This window comes from Hylaeus volcanicus, chromosome 6, assembly GCF_026283585.1.
Source record: "Hylaeus volcanicus isolate JK05 chromosome 6, UHH_iyHylVolc1.0_haploid, whole genome shotgun sequence".
NCBI classification, from domain to species: Eukaryota; Metazoa; Arthropoda; class Insecta; order Hymenoptera; family Colletidae; genus Hylaeus; species Hylaeus volcanicus.
In genome coordinates this window covers 23,256,570-23,273,707 of record NC_071981.1, presented here as the reverse complement: position 1 = coordinate 23,273,707, position 17,138 = coordinate 23,256,570, and the positions used below count along the sequence as shown (strand labels likewise).

General features: G+C 47.2%; 1 protein-coding gene across 2 annotated transcripts in view; it reads right to left on the bottom strand.

Annotated features, from left to right (window-relative positions):
• The window catches only part of LOC128877916 (uncharacterized), a 134,497-nt gene that overhangs the window by 34,437 nt on the left and 82,922 nt on the right, over window positions 1-17,138 (bottom strand). For both annotated transcript variants that reach the window (XM_054125568.1, XM_054125570.1), the window contains one exon: window positions 10,301-10,465. In XM_054125568.1, the coding sequence (XP_053981543.1) occupies window positions 10,301-10,465 (165 nt within the window). The remainder of the gene's footprint in view (window positions 1-10,300; window positions 10,466-17,138) is intronic.

The following is a 17,138-nucleotide window of genomic DNA, read 5'->3' as shown; positions in this document are numbered from 1 at the left end:
ACTACGAGAAAACGTGGCAGGAGTACCACGTACATACATTTTCTTAAATTCAGAAAAGAAAATGAATCATTTCCAACACGGTCTGTAACGATAATTGTAACAACTTACGTAGGCCAAGTACGAAGAGTTTCCATTGGCGAAAGCCAGGATGGAAATGAAGGTGAAAGTGGAGAAGCTCCGAGTGCAAAAAATGGTCACGGAGTACAAAATTAACGAGACGAAGAAAAGAGTCGGGCAACGTGAACGGATCGCGTGGATGAGAACGCGCGGGAAGATCGTCGATTTCGCACGCGAAATGGTCAACGACAAGGAACTCGACGAGAGGTTGGAAAGCTTGAATAAGAGGATCGAGAATCGCAAGGAGGAGCTGAACGCCCTGAACAACGAGGTTTGCGCGTCTTGCCGATTTTAACGAAACGGAATAATTCAAATCGCCCCGAGTTGCTCCCTCGCCGCTTCTCTGTTCGTTCTAGGTGGCCGCGCGCAAGAAGATGCAAGAAGAGGAGAAGAAGGTTCGCGCTAGGAAACTGCTGGAGATGCCGCCGCCGAAGGTCCATTGCTCCAAAATGCGAACCATGTACGAGAGCGCGATAAAGACCAATTTCACGGAAGGGCTGAAATCGAATTTCGAAAATTCTTTCGGTAACCGACGGATCTTTAGGTTTCGAAACCTCGTTGTAATCGCAGATTCGCGGTTCGATGAGTCACTCATTTTTCGACGCTTTCCGCAGATTCCATGTCGGTGGACACAATGATGCTCGAGCAGATGTGCCTGGGCGACGACAACTCGAACCAGTTCAAGAACAAGAGTACTCCAGAGGACTCGACGGAGCCCAGAAGTCCCGTTGTCAGCCTGGGCCAGGGCGACATGGAGCGCGAGGACGCTGCCAGCGAGACGGACGAGAACATGGACGGGGAGGGGGTTGATACGGCGGGTGACGAGGGCCAGGATCATCCTTTGAACGACGAGGATCGACAGGAGAACCCGAAGGAACCTCCATCGGCGTCGGTCAGAGATAAGCGCGCGGTAGCGGAGAGCCACACGGTAAAAGAGGACGTTTCCACGCCGAAAAAGATGAGACTGATCGCTGACGAGGATAAGACATTCGCGTTGCCGGCGTGCACGCTCAAAGGCGCGCAACAGAAAATGACGAAGAGTCGCGACGCGTCCGTTGGTCCGCGGATCGCCAAGATCCAGACGGTGCGTTACAAGATTGGATCGGTGGCGAAGGCGGCTCAAGGGAATCCAAATTCTCCCAGTGCGTTCAAATATGGCCGCAGCGCTAGCTTCCGCGGGGATAACAACCTTATCGATACAAAAGACGGTCACTTGGCTGAGTCAGGCGCCGATCAAGCGACATCCGTGGCGGGTGTAAGTCGTTACAACGCGACTCCGAAGACGAAGACAGTTCAGGATAATCGTAGTTTCTCTGGTACATCGAATTATGGCTACTCCGACAAGGGCAGCTTTTGGGGGGATAAGAACCTAGCCGATCCGAAAGGTTTGGCTGATCTATCACCGACTTCGACCATCGCGAAGCTCGGGATGGACCGTTACATGTCGCCGATGATGAAGATGGACAAACCTAATGTTTCGCGTACGTTTCACTGCTTCGATAACGACAGCTCGAGTCTCTCGCGCTAGTAACCATGCGTTCGATTTCGTAGGTGGCCACTGGGTTCCATCTCCCTGTCTCAGCATCGCGAAGACCGAGGGGGGTGACTACAACGCATCGCCGACAGCGAGGAAGTCGAGCGACATCCCCAATATATCCGGTTTGTTCATCCCGAGACCGTACGACTACTCCGATAACAGCAATCTCAGCTTTCAGTCCAACAACATGGCGAATACGAAAGGTACAGATTTCGTTCGTCGCTGTGTCGATCGATCGGTTTCGAAATGTTGCAACCTCGTCGCGTTTTCAGCCGATCAAATGTCGTACGACGGATCCATGCGCGACTTGTACGAGTGTTCCATCTCCACGTCGATGAAGAACCCGGAGATGAATCCACGCGCGAGCAGTACCGCGAACTTGCCGACAGCCAGGGGCGGCGAAAATTTCCCACGTAATTATGTTCTTTGTGATTCGATGCTACGACGGTACTTTTTCATTTCTACAGCGTCACGTTTCCTCTTTAGTTACGGGATTCAACTTCAGCGGGATCGTGAAGGCTAACGAGGGACGCAAGAATCTTTTCTGAAGACCGTCTACTTTTTTATCTTCTATTTACTTACTTGATATAATATCTTTTTTCTTGTTCAGCCGTGTTCGGTATCGATGAAATAAAATTAAATGTATCAGTTGAGCGTTGAGCAGTCGAGCAAAATGAAAGAGTATCCTGTCCGTGTTTTTACCGAAGTCCCGTGGTTCGAAGAAACAATCTTTTCGGAAGAAGTAACTTTCTCAGATGAACTTCTGAACAGATCACGAAAGGTCATTCGTTCGCAAGAGGCTAAATTTAGAGGCTAAATATTAGGTTGGTAGAAAAATAATGTCGGTTTTCAAATTATATATTTAAATCCACATAATCAGTGAGGACTTCATTCTTATATATATATAGATTACACGAACTTGCTTAATATCCATTACGAAGTAAATAACTCGAAGCGAGTAAAAATTAGCACCTGCACTGCAAGACGATATTAGACCGTGAATAGAGCGAACTGTTATCCGAAAACCAAGCGTCAGAGTTCGAAAACCGACAATTATTTCTTACGAACCTAATAATATTCCAGCGAAATTACGCGTACTCCGCGTGAAAGCTCGCGAAGCACCGTAATTTCTACCCTCGGTCCGCTGAAAAGCGTCGGGGGAAGTTAGACCGCTCGCTTCCGCCCCGAGGAGTCCGGAAAAGGAAACGTGAAAGACGCAGGACAGAGGGAAAAAATGGAGGCGGAAAAGAACCGAGAGCAGGTGGGGAGAAAGCCCGGCCGTAGCTGGCGAAGAGAGACAGAAAGAGCACTCAGCTCGACGACTGAAAAGTAGGGCCTTTAAAGCGCCCCCTTTGCGAGCCACGCTTTAAAGGCCATCGCCGGCGATATTTAATCTTCGTCTGGATGTTTGCGAATTATTTAAGGAAATAGGGGATTAATCGAGGGGGGCACGGAACTTGCCGATTCATCGACGACGCCTTGTCTTGACCGACAAAATCGCTGGTAGTTGAGCCGCGGCAAAAAGGGGGCCAGGCTCACGTTGCCCGCGTAGGTTCTATTCGCTCTAACTTTTCAAAATGCTTCGATCAGATTTAACGCAGTCGATCAATCGAACAAGGATATAGTTGCACTACGATCCATTCGGTAGCCTCTTCGAAGCTGAATTAGTCTATGAAAAAAACCAAATCCAGAGAGTCGAACCCCCACCTTTGGCACGCTACTCGTTATCGTGGCAACGAAACTTCGATCGCACAGGGGGTGACCACAGGCGTCACGAAGGCGCTAGTGTCGCGCTACCCGTAACTTCCAGAGCTTCCCTCTCCCGAGGGAACCGCGATACGACTCGGTAGCTCTCCGTAATATTCGAACTTGGACTCCATTGTTACTCTCGAAACTTCGCAAAAGAACCAGCGACGCGGCGTACGATAAAGGACTAAGCGCACAAATAGAATAATCGAAGGAAGTCTAGCTCGATGACCAGCCAAAATGGGAAACGCGATAACTCCGTCGCGGGACTCGAAATAAATTTTCTTCGTTCTGTCTCTCGTTCCCGGCTCGAACTTTTTCCGACGCGAACGTGCGGAGAATGCCGCGCGATAGGTAACTTCTTAATAAAACTTGATGCAACCCGTCCACCACCCCCCCCCCTCCCGCCGCACGCTTCTCCTCCTTTTCGCGTTTAATTACTTTAACCGGCATAATTGATACAAACTAACTCGACCCGCGGAGAGAATTCGTTCGAGCCGCTCGGAAGAATACGAAAGTTTGTTATTGCTCATTCTCGTTATGAATGCAGTTTACGAAAGTGGTCGTGTTCAAGTTGCGAAACCCCCGCGATAGATTGCCGACCGGCTGGCTCGGCTTCGAACTTCCAACGCCCCAATGGGTAAAAATAAATCGGAGAATTTAATAAAAAAGAGGGGAAGATCGCGGCAGAGGGACTCGAGAAAATTTATAATTCCAAGATTTACGACGAAGAACGGGGGTTCTCTCTTAAAGAAGATCGCCCGCTACGGAGCTGTAAGCTTCGACGCGGGACATATTCCTCGCTCGCGCGTTTTTACGGAACTCGATTATTTCGACGTTTCGCGTTCGGAGAACAAACGGTTTAACGCTTCAAGTTTCGATAAAATTTGTTTTTCGAAAGATTCGACGCGATGATTCTTGAAATTTGCGAAGATTGCGAAGTGTCGCGTCACGTCGAGCTCATCGATCTTGGAAGTTGAACCGTCGGCGCCCTTCCACGTGGCCAGGAAACATCAACGCCCAAGGTACGGTAAAAAAAAGCCATCGTCCAGGCTGACACGTACCAATTTCTTCCTCGACGATTTCGTTGGAATTCCTCCTCTCGCTCTATTTCTAGATTTCTATACCGTTCAATGGCGGACACGCTGGTTTTATAGACGCGTGAGCGGAATCGCGATTCCGAACGTCTCCGCGACAGGGGCCCGGAAGTCGACGTTCTTCCGTCTCCTTCGCTTCGCGCGTATGCTGGCTGCGGGTTTATCGGATCGAGAGAGCGTCCTAGTGGGTTCGCTGTTTTATCTACCGCCTCCCCTCTCCTTCGGGGGCATTAAGTAATAAAAACGGTGCAACGTAACATCTGAATCGGGTAGCATTGGGGAATTTTACGACTCGGCTGGTGAATTACGAGCGCGGCATAAAAATGGGGGATCGGGACGAGCCACTGAGTCAGCTTCCAGTTTCTTCGTACGAGAAAACGATCTTTCCGTTGGCGTTTTGATTCGGTCGTTACGGCGACTCGAAGGGAATCAATTTCCACGCAACGATTCGATAGGCGATCAGCAGGATTCCAGACGCGTTGAAAGCGCTTTGAGCGGATAGGTGTTGAAAGGAATTTTGTTTCCTTTGTCCAACTAACTTCTGATAATGTTTTACAAGTGCTGAGAGATGCTCGATTGACGTTTAAGGATGTTTAAGGATCGCACCTTGCGATTTGAAATTAGTGTTGCAAACCGTTTGCGCTCGCAACCTGAAGCAATTAGACTGGTTTCAAGGGAAGAAGAACGTATCCTTTGATCCACTATTGTCAGGCTTTATGGTTTAGTTTCCTGTTACGGTGGCCCATAATCGCTCGACGTTGCCCCCCCCCCCCCTCCCGCGGCCCGTAATTAACCTAAGTTACGAGCCTCGTTTATGCACGGATGCGTGTACCCGGCGCCGCGGCTAAACGCAGCTCAGATTTATTTGCGGCCGTGACTGCGTTCGCTCCCTTCGTAAATTTCTTGCCGCGATAGCGAATGATTTATCGCCGTCCCGCGTGCCGAACCTACTCCCGCGCTCCCTGCCGCTCTCATTATAATTATTATATCGCGAAACGCGTCGCGCGAGATAATTTACACCGCGAGATGTATTTACACCGAACGCCATCTGGACGTCGATCGGCCCGCGTACTTCATTGCGAAATAATTACGGTGGTCCGAGTCTCCGACCGTGATACATCATTCCCGTTTATCAACCGCCTTATCGCGGGAGAAAAAGCCCCGAGCACGAAACGCGCGTTATTTTTCATTTACCTGCCCGATTGTCTCGGGCGAACCTTGTTAACGAAGTGCCCGACTATTTCTCCGAAGAGAACGGGGCTCTTTATCGACGGAACGGTCCGCGTTGCCCGCGGAGCTGTCTACCTTGCCGCCTCGGCGCGTTACGTTAACCGGTGGAGCGGTCTGAACTTACCGAACGAGCGCTCTGCTTTACCGATCCACTTATCACCGATCCACTTTCTATCTACGGACACGTTGGTCGCCAGAAATGGAGCGAAATGTTACGTTATCCGATCTCGAATAGTCTCGCGACGAAACTTTAACTTTGTTGAAATTTCCACTTCGTAGAATCTCACGACGGAAAATGGCACGAAACAAAAAGTGCTCCTCGAAGCATCACGTTGCGGTATCTATCTATCACACCGCGCTATTTCGGTATGCTCATCCGCGTCTCGTCGTGAATTAGTCTAGGGAATTGCCAGCGTTAAACGGTCCGTTTAATCGCCCCGTGTCGCGCGAAATGCAAACGAACGCGTGAAACTTGAACGCGAGGGATCCGAACGTCGACGATAGGCCACCTTCCCTCTCCCCCTCCTGAATGTGTTTTACGTATCCCAGAAACGCCCGACGCGAAGCTGGTTGCCTATTTCGTGCATTTTACTACAGACGCTCGGAAGGGGTTCGAGAGGGATGGGAGCGCGGCTCGGTTTCTTGGGGAGCCTCCGCGAACCGTGAATTTTCCTCGAGGGTCTACTTCGTTTAATCCTCCCCGACCACGAGTCGCGGATATTAAGCCTCTAAGCCCCCGCGTTTATAATCGCGCGACATTTTCTGCGGTTGCTAGCGAGAGACAGTCGGAGGGTTGCTCGGAGACAATGCGGGAAAACCGGGCTAGGGAGGAGGGTGGTGTCGTCTTAGCTACGTTTCCTCGTGGATTTACAGCCGCGATGAAGCTGCCGCGATGAACAAGCTGCGTTCGATGGGACGTACACAGGGTGTTCGAGTACAGGTGGATAGGAACGAAGAGGGATATCAAACGTGACGAAATTTGCGATAGGGCGGTGTTCTAAGCTCGAGATAGAGGAGGTGGGCGAGAACGTCGAGATGAACAACCTGTGTTCCATGGGATCTGTGCAGGGTGTTCAAATACAGGCGGGACGGGGAATATAAAATGTGAGGAAATTGCGATAAGACGCTGGTCTGAATTAACCCTTTGGAATCGAGAAGCGACTCTCAGTCACCGCTAGGTTGTCTTTAGGTTTAATTTCTTTGGAACTCGAAGTGCCAATAAAATGATCGTCGTTGAGACAAAGGTGACCCGATTCTCGAATCTCAAATTAGAGATCTCATTTTCGAGGCCAGTACAATCATTCGAGGCAGTAGAACGCTAAGAAAGCATCTCGAGTTGCTGGTAGATACCAGAAAAAAGGGCCTCGAGTGCAAAGGGTTAAAAATAAATGTAATTAAATTAATAACGTAAAGAAAATATCGTTCACGCCACAATAGAGAACCTATTATATCCTGCAATTTACATCTAAGTAATTTTTTCTTATCATCGATAGTTATTCAGATGCGAGTTTGTGACACTTGACCGTGGACACTCTGTATATGTATAAAATTTGTGTCTCTCTGACTTCGTTGTTCAACTGCTGGTTGACTGGTTAATTGAATCGGTTACGTTAACCTCAATAATCAACGGAGGCAACGGAGCAATGAATTCGCAAATCGATCGCGTACAAATCGATGGAAAATATTCCATCCGTTCGAGGAGTTCCCCGTGCAATTTTCTGTGCCACATCTTTTCGCCGGAGCGATCCTGTTTCTTATTTAAAGTTTCTCATTAAAGTGGCCGCGGAGAGGCCAAGGAAAAGTCGCGTGATTAATTATTCCGTCTGTTTTCCGGCGACGCGACGGCCGGCTAAACGCGCAAATATTTTTCCTAGCGCGACGCGGGTCTACGAGGCAGGCGAAAACAAAACTTCCACGGCTTGGCGAGCTCCGAGGCAGCCGGAATAAATGTTGCGCGTGTAATTGGAGTTGTAACGTTCGTCGAATTACTTTCGCGAAACGGTGTTACCGCGTACAGGAGGAATTCGAGAAATGGTTCTCGACGTTGAGCACGATTTCGCTCTCCGATCCGTTCTACGTCGAATATTATTAAAGGTTAATCGCGTCTTCATGGGTAAAATCGAGTGTCCTATTACATTATCGCATCTCGATCATCCAAAATGTTCAAACGCGAGAAAACGTGAACGGACGAACAACCTCCGCCCTCGAATGCCGTTTCAGATCTCCTTTGAAGGAATCAATCGTCGATCCTCTTCTTTCGACGATCGAATTCGTTTACCCAGAGGCCCTTGGAATGATCGACGCGAGACACGATAAATCCCGCCCCCTCGTTCCTCAAAGAATCGTTCCAGCCGACGGGGATAAATCACGAAAATTAGAGAATCGAGAAGAAACGAAGGTAAATGGGGGGTGGGGGGTGGGGATCAGGAGTCGGTTTTCGCCCACGAATTCGCCCTCTGGCTCGAGCTGCCCTATTTTATCACGGTCTGTCGATAGCAGGCTCGTCCGAGCAAGGGAAACATCCCCTTGTCCTTCGTTGGAGGGAGGATTTCGTCGCCGAGACGCGTATAAAGCGAGGGGGCGAGGGACCTGGCCACGTTTTCGAGGATTAATTGCAACCCGCGGGAGGCTGGAGAAAAGGTAAACAAACAGCGGGGAGAAATAAAGCATGGAAGGGACCGAAAGGAGTCTAACGAAGTAGAAACCCTTTCGGCTTGCGGCGGCAATCGGGAGACAGTCGCGTTTCGAGCAGAGGCTTTCAAACGGTTCGATCGTTGGCCCGCGCGGAACAATGAGGGGATCGGTTACCGCATTCAGGTTGCTCGACAATGAGCCCCACCGAAATGTTCGTGCCTTCGCGACCCCGTGAAACGGGTCGCGAGGGAGGCGATTGCGTCTGCCCCTGGAGGCCGCTGCTTCTTCGCTTGCCACGAGCAACGACGAACCTGAGACTAATCATCACCTTTGATACCAACCTCGGCTATGATCTACATTTATTCGAGGCAATTTTATTTTTGCCTCTCGTAACGATTTTCGCGTTTTACATCGTTAACCCTCCGTGGAGGTCGCACGTTCTGGAAATAACGCGCCGGTCACAGGAGGTCCCAATAACCCCGGTCATGTTTAAACGATTGCCGCGTTGTCAGTATCGTTCCGAACGACTCGTAGAAATTCAGGATATTTGTTCGAACCTTTCGGAACGAGAATATCGTGGCAAAACATTTGTATCCGATTTTCAAAATGGCGGAAAAAAATCAGCAAGGAGGCAATGCGTAAAAGACAACATTTTTAATGTATTTTCATAAAATTAATAACTTATAGTAATTCTAGATTAAAGTTGCACTTGGGGTCATTTTGACCCCGGGTAATTGAGGCATCGGGTAATTTTTGTGTGTTTCTGGTTGGGTACTGCTGTAAGAATTGTAATTTTACTTCGAAATGAAAAGATTAATTGGAACACGGAGGAATGGGTATATGAAAAAAATTAGATTCATACCTCGAACCCGCATCGTGCTCCGGGAACAGAGTAGAATCTTACGACGCGATAATAGGAAAAGTCAATTCTGCCGGGCGAGAAGACACCGAACAATTAGTTCAAGTTCCGTTGGATCAAACAATGCACCCACATTTCTGGGTCTTTCGACGTTTGCCTGCTCTTTCGAGAGTGCATGCACGCTTCTCGAGTCGAGAAAGCGACTTACTCTGACTTTTCAGTTATCGAAGTAGTTCTTGGAATTCGGGAGGATTTATACAGGCGTAGAAGAGAAAAGAACATCTTATACGAAAGTTGCATAATTCAACGAACCGCAGCGCGTATGTTTCTCTTACGCGAGAGAACACGACCTTACACGAACCTTACACGAACCTCCTCATTTCAAATGGAATCGAAATACGTAGAAGTTTAAAAAGAAAAATATTGACTCTTATTAGCTGTGAACATTTTCGTTCGTTTGTAATAATTTGTTTAAGGTCGCATCAACGTCTAGGTTGGTAGCGGCCACATTTGGCTTAGCGACTAGTTGTTTATATAAACGTCATCCTCATACTCGAAGCTTTCCTGTTGGAGGTAATGAAATGGTTTCTCCCGTTGGTTCGTAACTATACTGGTCCATTTCTGGTTCCACCGTTCTTTGCTGACCTTTTTAATAAGCTCTGAACTCGTTAGCCGATATTTAATTAATTTAACAGGCTCATGGTAACGTTATACTCAAGAAGTACAACGACTCTTGCGCCGTACGATCCCAAGGTACTACTCGGTACAAGGCTCTAAACGTTTCCTTGCGACTCGAGGATCGGCGACCCTAAACCCAGCAAGCTGAAGCTCGATCCCGTGACTCCGTAACTCGATTTCGCCCGCATGGGCCGCGTTTAGCTCGAATCGCGACGCGACACGCGAACCTGCGAGGAAATAAAAAAGCGGCCAGCGAGCAAAAGTCGAAAACTCCGTCCTTCCTGGTTCGCCAGGGCCAGGAAGGGCGAGAAGAGGCCGTCTCGCGTTTCGATCGAAACTCTGAATGGTCCTTTGGACGGAAATACGAAGAGGGGAAGCGAAGAATGAAAAAGTTGTACTCACGCGAGCACTGGCCTGGCTCGTCGCTACCGTCGCCGCAGTCGTCGACGGCGTTGCACACCCTGTTCAGGGCGACGCAGCGGCCGTTGCCGCACTGGAACTCGCTCTGCCGACAAGAAAGCACCGTCGTCGCCATGAGAACGCAGATGAGAACCGGCCAATGCGTGTCTGAAACCAGAAATATATTCGTCAGTCGCGCCCGTCGCTCCTCTCCACCTTTTTAACATCGAAAATCTTTTTATTTTCCCACAGCCGACATTCGTGTCCCGTTATATGGTTATATCATATCCGTTGTATCCCGTTATACGCGTTGTAAATATCCAATTAACTCGGAGATGCACATATTCGATGCATTTTAAAGTTTCAGATTATTTTACCAATGTTTCTCGAGAAAGTAATATTTTCGAGCGCGAAAAGTCGAGAAGAACCAATCGTGAGGTATTTTTCTATATTTTAATATCTATCGATCGGAAGAATTGAAGCTGATAAGTTGATTAAAAATGCGTTTTTCGTACTACGAATAAGTACGAATGAACCGTCGGAAGGTTTAGCGTTAATTGGATCGTTCTAGAACAACTTTCGAACAACGCACGACTTTCAATTATCTCCGCATCTTTGTTTACAGGTGAAACAAACGCAGGCAACGTCCCACGGAACTCTCGAAAGACTCGGTAGGCTTAGCGAGCGCTAGCGGTACCGAGTCTTAAATACTTTGGGAGACTTACGATACTCGGAGATTCTACTTTATATTTCAAAATGAATATTAAAACCGTATAACGAATCGTGCCAGTGAAAAATAACTTGGAAAGCTTTTAATTAGGTGTACGTCGTGAATAATTTAACGCGGATAAAATCCTGGTTGATTGGAAAACAGTTTCTCTACTTTGGAAATTGTTTCGTAACTCCATCGAAGGGTTATCCCGAGGAAAACTTTTTCAAATTTCCGTTCCGTCGTTTACCTTTCGAAAATCCACGAGAAGCATCGAGCTTGCGAGCGAGTATCATCTCTGATATAAGAGTCGGAGACCGAATCTTTACTTTATTTCCATCCAGTCTCGAAGTTTACCTTGTTTTTCGCGGTTCTGGGATAAATTCGACGATGTTTGCGCAGCCCCGAATAGCATTCAAATCTTCGTCGGTGAAGTTCCACGCCGAGGAACGACGGGATCGTTTCGCGAAAACGTAAAAGTATTATTTACGCGTCGTTTGGGGGCTCGGACGGAAGTTCCGACGTCCAGGAAACAAACAACGCATTCGTCTTCATAGTTTCGCGGGAAAACGCGTAAAATTTATCACTCGCGACGCGCGTTCCGTTCCTTTGCCAACGGACGAATATCGCGCTGCTCGAAACGCGATTGATTTAACCCGTTTTGTAGTATTTGCCCGTCAAAGCTCCAGGGAAGGAATAAGATAAACGATTTCATCCTTTGATCGATGTCGAAACGGACCACTGTGATTTATTCTCCAAGGAATTCCATTCTCCAGGAGCTCCGCTTCGACGAGACGTCCCTTTACAGCGAATGTACATTTAAATCTTGAATGTTCGATGTTCCAGATTTCTGCTTCCTTCATTTTTACATCGACGAGCAGCGTTGCTCCCCATAAAGAACACTCGTGTTCGAAGCTCTAATATCGCGACTAAAAATGAATACCGTTTCTTAATTTGTAAATCCAATCGGTGTCCCGAATTGCGCAAAGTTCGGAAGAGACCAAAAAATCACGAAAACTGAGAATCGCGGTCTCAGGTTTACCCTGGATAGAGGATATCCTTAGAATTCCAATTTCAAATTTTCTCCCCATTTTCCGGCAGTTTTAAAAAGAGGTTTCTCACGATCCGGGAAATTTTCTGAAAGCGTCGAGGCATGAAAGGTCTAAGACGGTGGAAGCATCGAGAACGGGGTGTGTTTTCGTAGAATTAGGAGAGAAGTCGAGAGACGGAGAACTGATAAGAGGGAAGAACGGATATCGAGGCACGTCCTCTCGATTTCCGTCATCGTCTGAAGGCATCGACGACGTTGTTCGACCGACGTGCTTTCCAGATACCTATATTTTCGCCGTTATCCGCAGATGCTCGCTTCGCCTCCAGTCTCGGCTCCCTAATCACGTACCTAGTATCTACGATCCTCCAGGTACGATCGCGTCAAAATTAATTTTCAACGGCGGAGCTCGTTTGAAACATTCTCCACCGAAATCTGAATCCAATTAAACGTTGTACAAAGGAAGACGCGCAAGTTTCGATTAAATATTAAGCTGTCGCGAAGGTTTCTTTCGTGAGTTGCACTCAATTATTTCGTGTGACAGTGTATATATACATAAATACATGTTGAATCGTACACAATTCAGTAATGTAACATAACGCACATAATATCGCGTACGTATTACTTATTATCGAGGATCTTAATTATTGGATAAATTAAGGACTCGATCGGTTGCAAAAGAAAAGAACCGTTTATTATTAAAGTGAACGTTAAAGTACGGAGGCTAAAAAGACGTTGACCGGTTGAGCACTCTTACAAGACTAAAACTCAAACGCAGCGAAAACTACTCTATTGTAACCTACAAACAGAGAAACTCGCGGCGAGAATTAAAGGAGATACACTTTAGCTTCGACACTTGTTAATAAAACGAAAGAAACGTTTGGGACAACCTGATATTTACCTAGAAGGAAGCGCGTCATACGCGGAGAAAACTAGCGCGCTGCTTCGTCTCAGTTCCAGTTTGCGCGCGATTACGTCGACGATGTCGAAAAGAAACGAAACGGGTACGACGCGACGTTGAAGGATGATCGTCGAGTGCGGCAAAGTGCGTGGAGAACGTGAAACGCGTCGGAAGATGGAAAAAAGCAAAACAGCCGCGGAAGGGAATCCGCGGTGTTTCGCGCAACGATACGATACGATTCCGCTCTCTCCCAGCGTCGCTATTCTTCCTCGAGCGGATAAGTTCAAGCGAAGAGGAGACGCGCAAAAGCACCCTCGAGACGTACGGAAAACGCGAAACTCGCGGACGAGAAACGCCTTTCTTTTCGATCCTCTCGGCGTTTCAGCTACTTAGGGCGACTTTGCGTGCGAAATTTCGTCCGCGGAGGCCCTCGAAAACCTCTTCCCCGCGATGGAAACTTGAATTTCCATTTCGTTGTTCCGCGAACTCTTCGAATCTTTCGTGATACACACGCAACGTTACGTTACGCACGTGATAAAAAGGTTTGCGCGAACGGGACCGTAAAATTTTGTCGTAAAGTATTAATAAAGATACCGACGGTATCTTTATCGTCGAGGTGACACGACTTTGAGAGCTATCGAAACGAGGTTAGCGCTGTGTTTCACAAAATTAGTATCGGTTCGATGGATATTTTTTGGAGTATAAATTCCAGGTCGAGGTAGGTAGCTACGCTTAGAATAGAATTCGAGAACGATGAACACGAAGTCGGTGAGCGCGCTCCTGGCCGTGGCAGGCATTTTCGCAGCGATGTTTTCATTCGCTACGGCTGGACCTGTTGCTGATCCGGTAAGCAATCGCGGAGGATTTTTATTAAGCTGATTAGAGCAACAAAAGTACGAGAGGTATAATAGTAAACTAAATCGCTTTACCACGTATCAGAGATTCGTATAAATGGAGAACGTTATCCAAATAAAAATTTGTAACTACTTTTACTCAGGAAGCAGATCCGCTCCTGTCAGCTACTCTCCAATCTCTAGCGGGTTAGAATTGAACAACGGAGCGTGTATGTAGGACTACTATTGGTTGAAAAATTTGTTATTATTTAAAAAAAAAACTTGAATAAATTCTAAATTTATTAAATACATTTTCTCCGGTTTCTATCTATCCTAACCAGTTCAGATTCGTAACTTTCATATGTGGAACATTTCCATGGTGTTTATCTGGAAGTTGCACAGGATAAGTGCTCCTAGAGGATCGCTACGCAGGAAGAGACAACAACAGAGACTCGAGACTCGCGCGCGAAGGCTAAAGAAATTCTACGAGTCGTTCGAAACTCCTGGTGACAAGGAGACTCGTGGACAAATACAAGAGACTTAAAAGAGGAAAATATTTCCTCGAGTTCAATCGGTGCGTCGTCCCACTGTTTATATATCGTAACAGTTATTCTGCTACATTTTAAAAACGAACCGCGCGATTTCGTTTCGCTCCGACGATTAATTTGAAAGCCATTCCATACACGAACTCCATTGTACATTTTTCATTTCCCCGCGAACGTTCGGTATATTTACAGGCATTTATGGAAATAATCCGCTTTTCCGGCCGGTTCGTGCGAAGAATATGCAACCGACGGGACTATCGCGCACCGATAGCGAATAATAGAAAAGGATAGCGAGCACTAGGTAAGCCGGTGCATTCCGTTCGACGATCTTTGTATCGCGTGTCGCCGATCCCTCTTTGTTCAAAAATTCATCGAGTTTCCTTCCAGACGATTTCCTGCGAGAGAAGAACTCGGTTCGAGGGAAAGTGGCCTCTAAAATTTTCAGCAATCGCCTAGCCGCGAGATTCGATTATAGCGACGGCCGGAACGTTCCGAGGAGTCCCGGTTTAAAGAGCACATCCGCAACGTCCGTGGCGATCCCACGGGAACGTCTTCGAGCGGTGCTGTTTTTTATTCTCGCTTATATGGGATGCGCGTGCATCGCATCCACGGTTAACGTTTCACTCAAGGCGGTACTCGCGAGTTACTGACGCAACTGAACGACGCAATCTAGAGAGAGAGAGAGAGAGAGAGGCTCCCAGATGAATCAAAGACGAAGTAATTCAATTATCTTTAGTTATAGTCTGGTCCTAATGGACCGTTTACATTTTTCCCCGTAACAAGATCAAGGGACACGTTGCTTTTTCTTTATTATAGTGTAGTCATGTCTGACTGTTTACACTTTTCCCGTGGATACATATCACGTTAGGCACCATCGCGACTTTAAAACTCTTTTGTCACCTTGTCCAGTTCGTACAGTTGTTCTTCGAGTAACAAATCTTTCTTGAAAGTCGAACAAAAATAAATTATCGTGCAATCCGATGCAGTAGCCTGTGATCTCGAAACATCGCGTTAGGCACCATCGCGACTTTAAAACTTTTTTGTCACCTTGTCCAGTTCGTACAGTTCTTCGAATAACAAATCTTTCTTGAAAGTCGAACAAAAATAAATTATCGTGCAATCCAATGCAGTAGCCTGTGATCTCGAAACATCGCGTTAGGCACCATCGTGACCTTAAAACTTTGTCACTTTGTCAAGTTGGTACAGTTGTTCCTCGAATAACAAATCTTTCTTGAAAGTTGATGAAATAATAGACGGAGGAATCCAGCGTAATAAACCGGGGGGGTAACGAACGCGGCCCATAATCGGAATCGCGGCGTCGAGGGAACGTTTGGCAAACGATTCCTTCATGCGCACCGTTAATCCCGTTGCACATCGGACGATCCTTTTGTCGTGGGATCGTCGGGAGCGAGACAAAGACGGCGGAGCTGGCACGGTGTAGCCTCGGCTTAACCGGGAATAAACTCGAAGCCGCGCGGCTGTGCTTTCGAATATGAAAATTGGCAGGCTTCCACGGACCGCGTTGCGCACGGATACGTATATCGATTCATATCGGGTTAACACCCGGCTACGATAAATCCGCCGGCTCGGTTATTACCGCGCTCGGTAATAAGTCACGACGTGGAATGGTAATAAACGTTGTCACCTGCGCCAGCCGATCTTTCCCCTCGGAAGCGACGAGCAAGCGATTCTCCAGTTATTACGTGATATTTTCATCGTATCTCGTGTACCCCGATTCCGACAAAGCGACGGGCTTGGCGCTCAACTTTTGCACGAGTCTAGGCGAAAGATCGTCGCAGCCAATTGCCGAAACTTTCAAGTAATCCAAAGCCTGATTGTTACCTTATAACGTTTACTTCGTTATTTTTAAGGATGTCCAGAAACAGTTGTCGATCTGCTACTTGCTATTCTATTTGCTCTACTATTTGGTTTATTGCGTCAATTTTAACGAATGGGTTATGCCCGTATATATGGAAATAAATAAATAAATCTTCGAAGGAGGTACGAGCGGCGTTCGTCGATCGACCCGACTTCACGAGATGGTCCGTTTCATCTGGCCGAGTCGTATCGACAATGCTCGACCAATTAACTCGCTTTCGATCGTCGAAGGTCACGACAAAAGAACGGACTAGTCGGCTGGAAGCGTTCCAAATTTCTGTCGAGATCGTTCAGGCCCTATTCGAGCCGGCAAATTAGTCTCCCGATGATCATTTTCATCCGGTCGCCTAGATTCCATTCTAGCGAATCTCGTGGTCGTTCCTACCATCGCCAATCGTTCACGTTTTACGTGCTGGTTACTTTTTGTTCGCCGAAATTCGAGATCGACGAAGTTCGATATTCATCTTCGAACTTCAGATTTCATCCCCTCCGAAAAACTATTGCTCTACCTGTTTCCGGCATCACGGGATAACATAAGGGGTAACACGCAAGGGGTAATATATTATGAAATTTGTCGGTTTTTCGTTCCAAATGTTATACACAACGAGAAAACCGTCTTCCTGTCAAAAAGTTTAAAAAAAAAAGTCAATTTAGAAGACCCGCCTCGTCGGCGCCATTTTGTACGAAAATTATAATACAAAAATTTTTGTTCATACTTTGATACGTGCGAAACAGAAACCCTGTGAAAAGAAATCCTATTCTTTTTGCGATACTCTCAAAATTAATGATCAAAGTTAGGTCTTTTTTCAGCTTCTAGAGCGGTGTTACCCCTTAAATACTACAAAATATTAACTCGAGACAATGATACTTACGATTCCACGGTTGCCGACCGAAAGATTAGAGGAACTTGAAGTTACTCATGTAAAA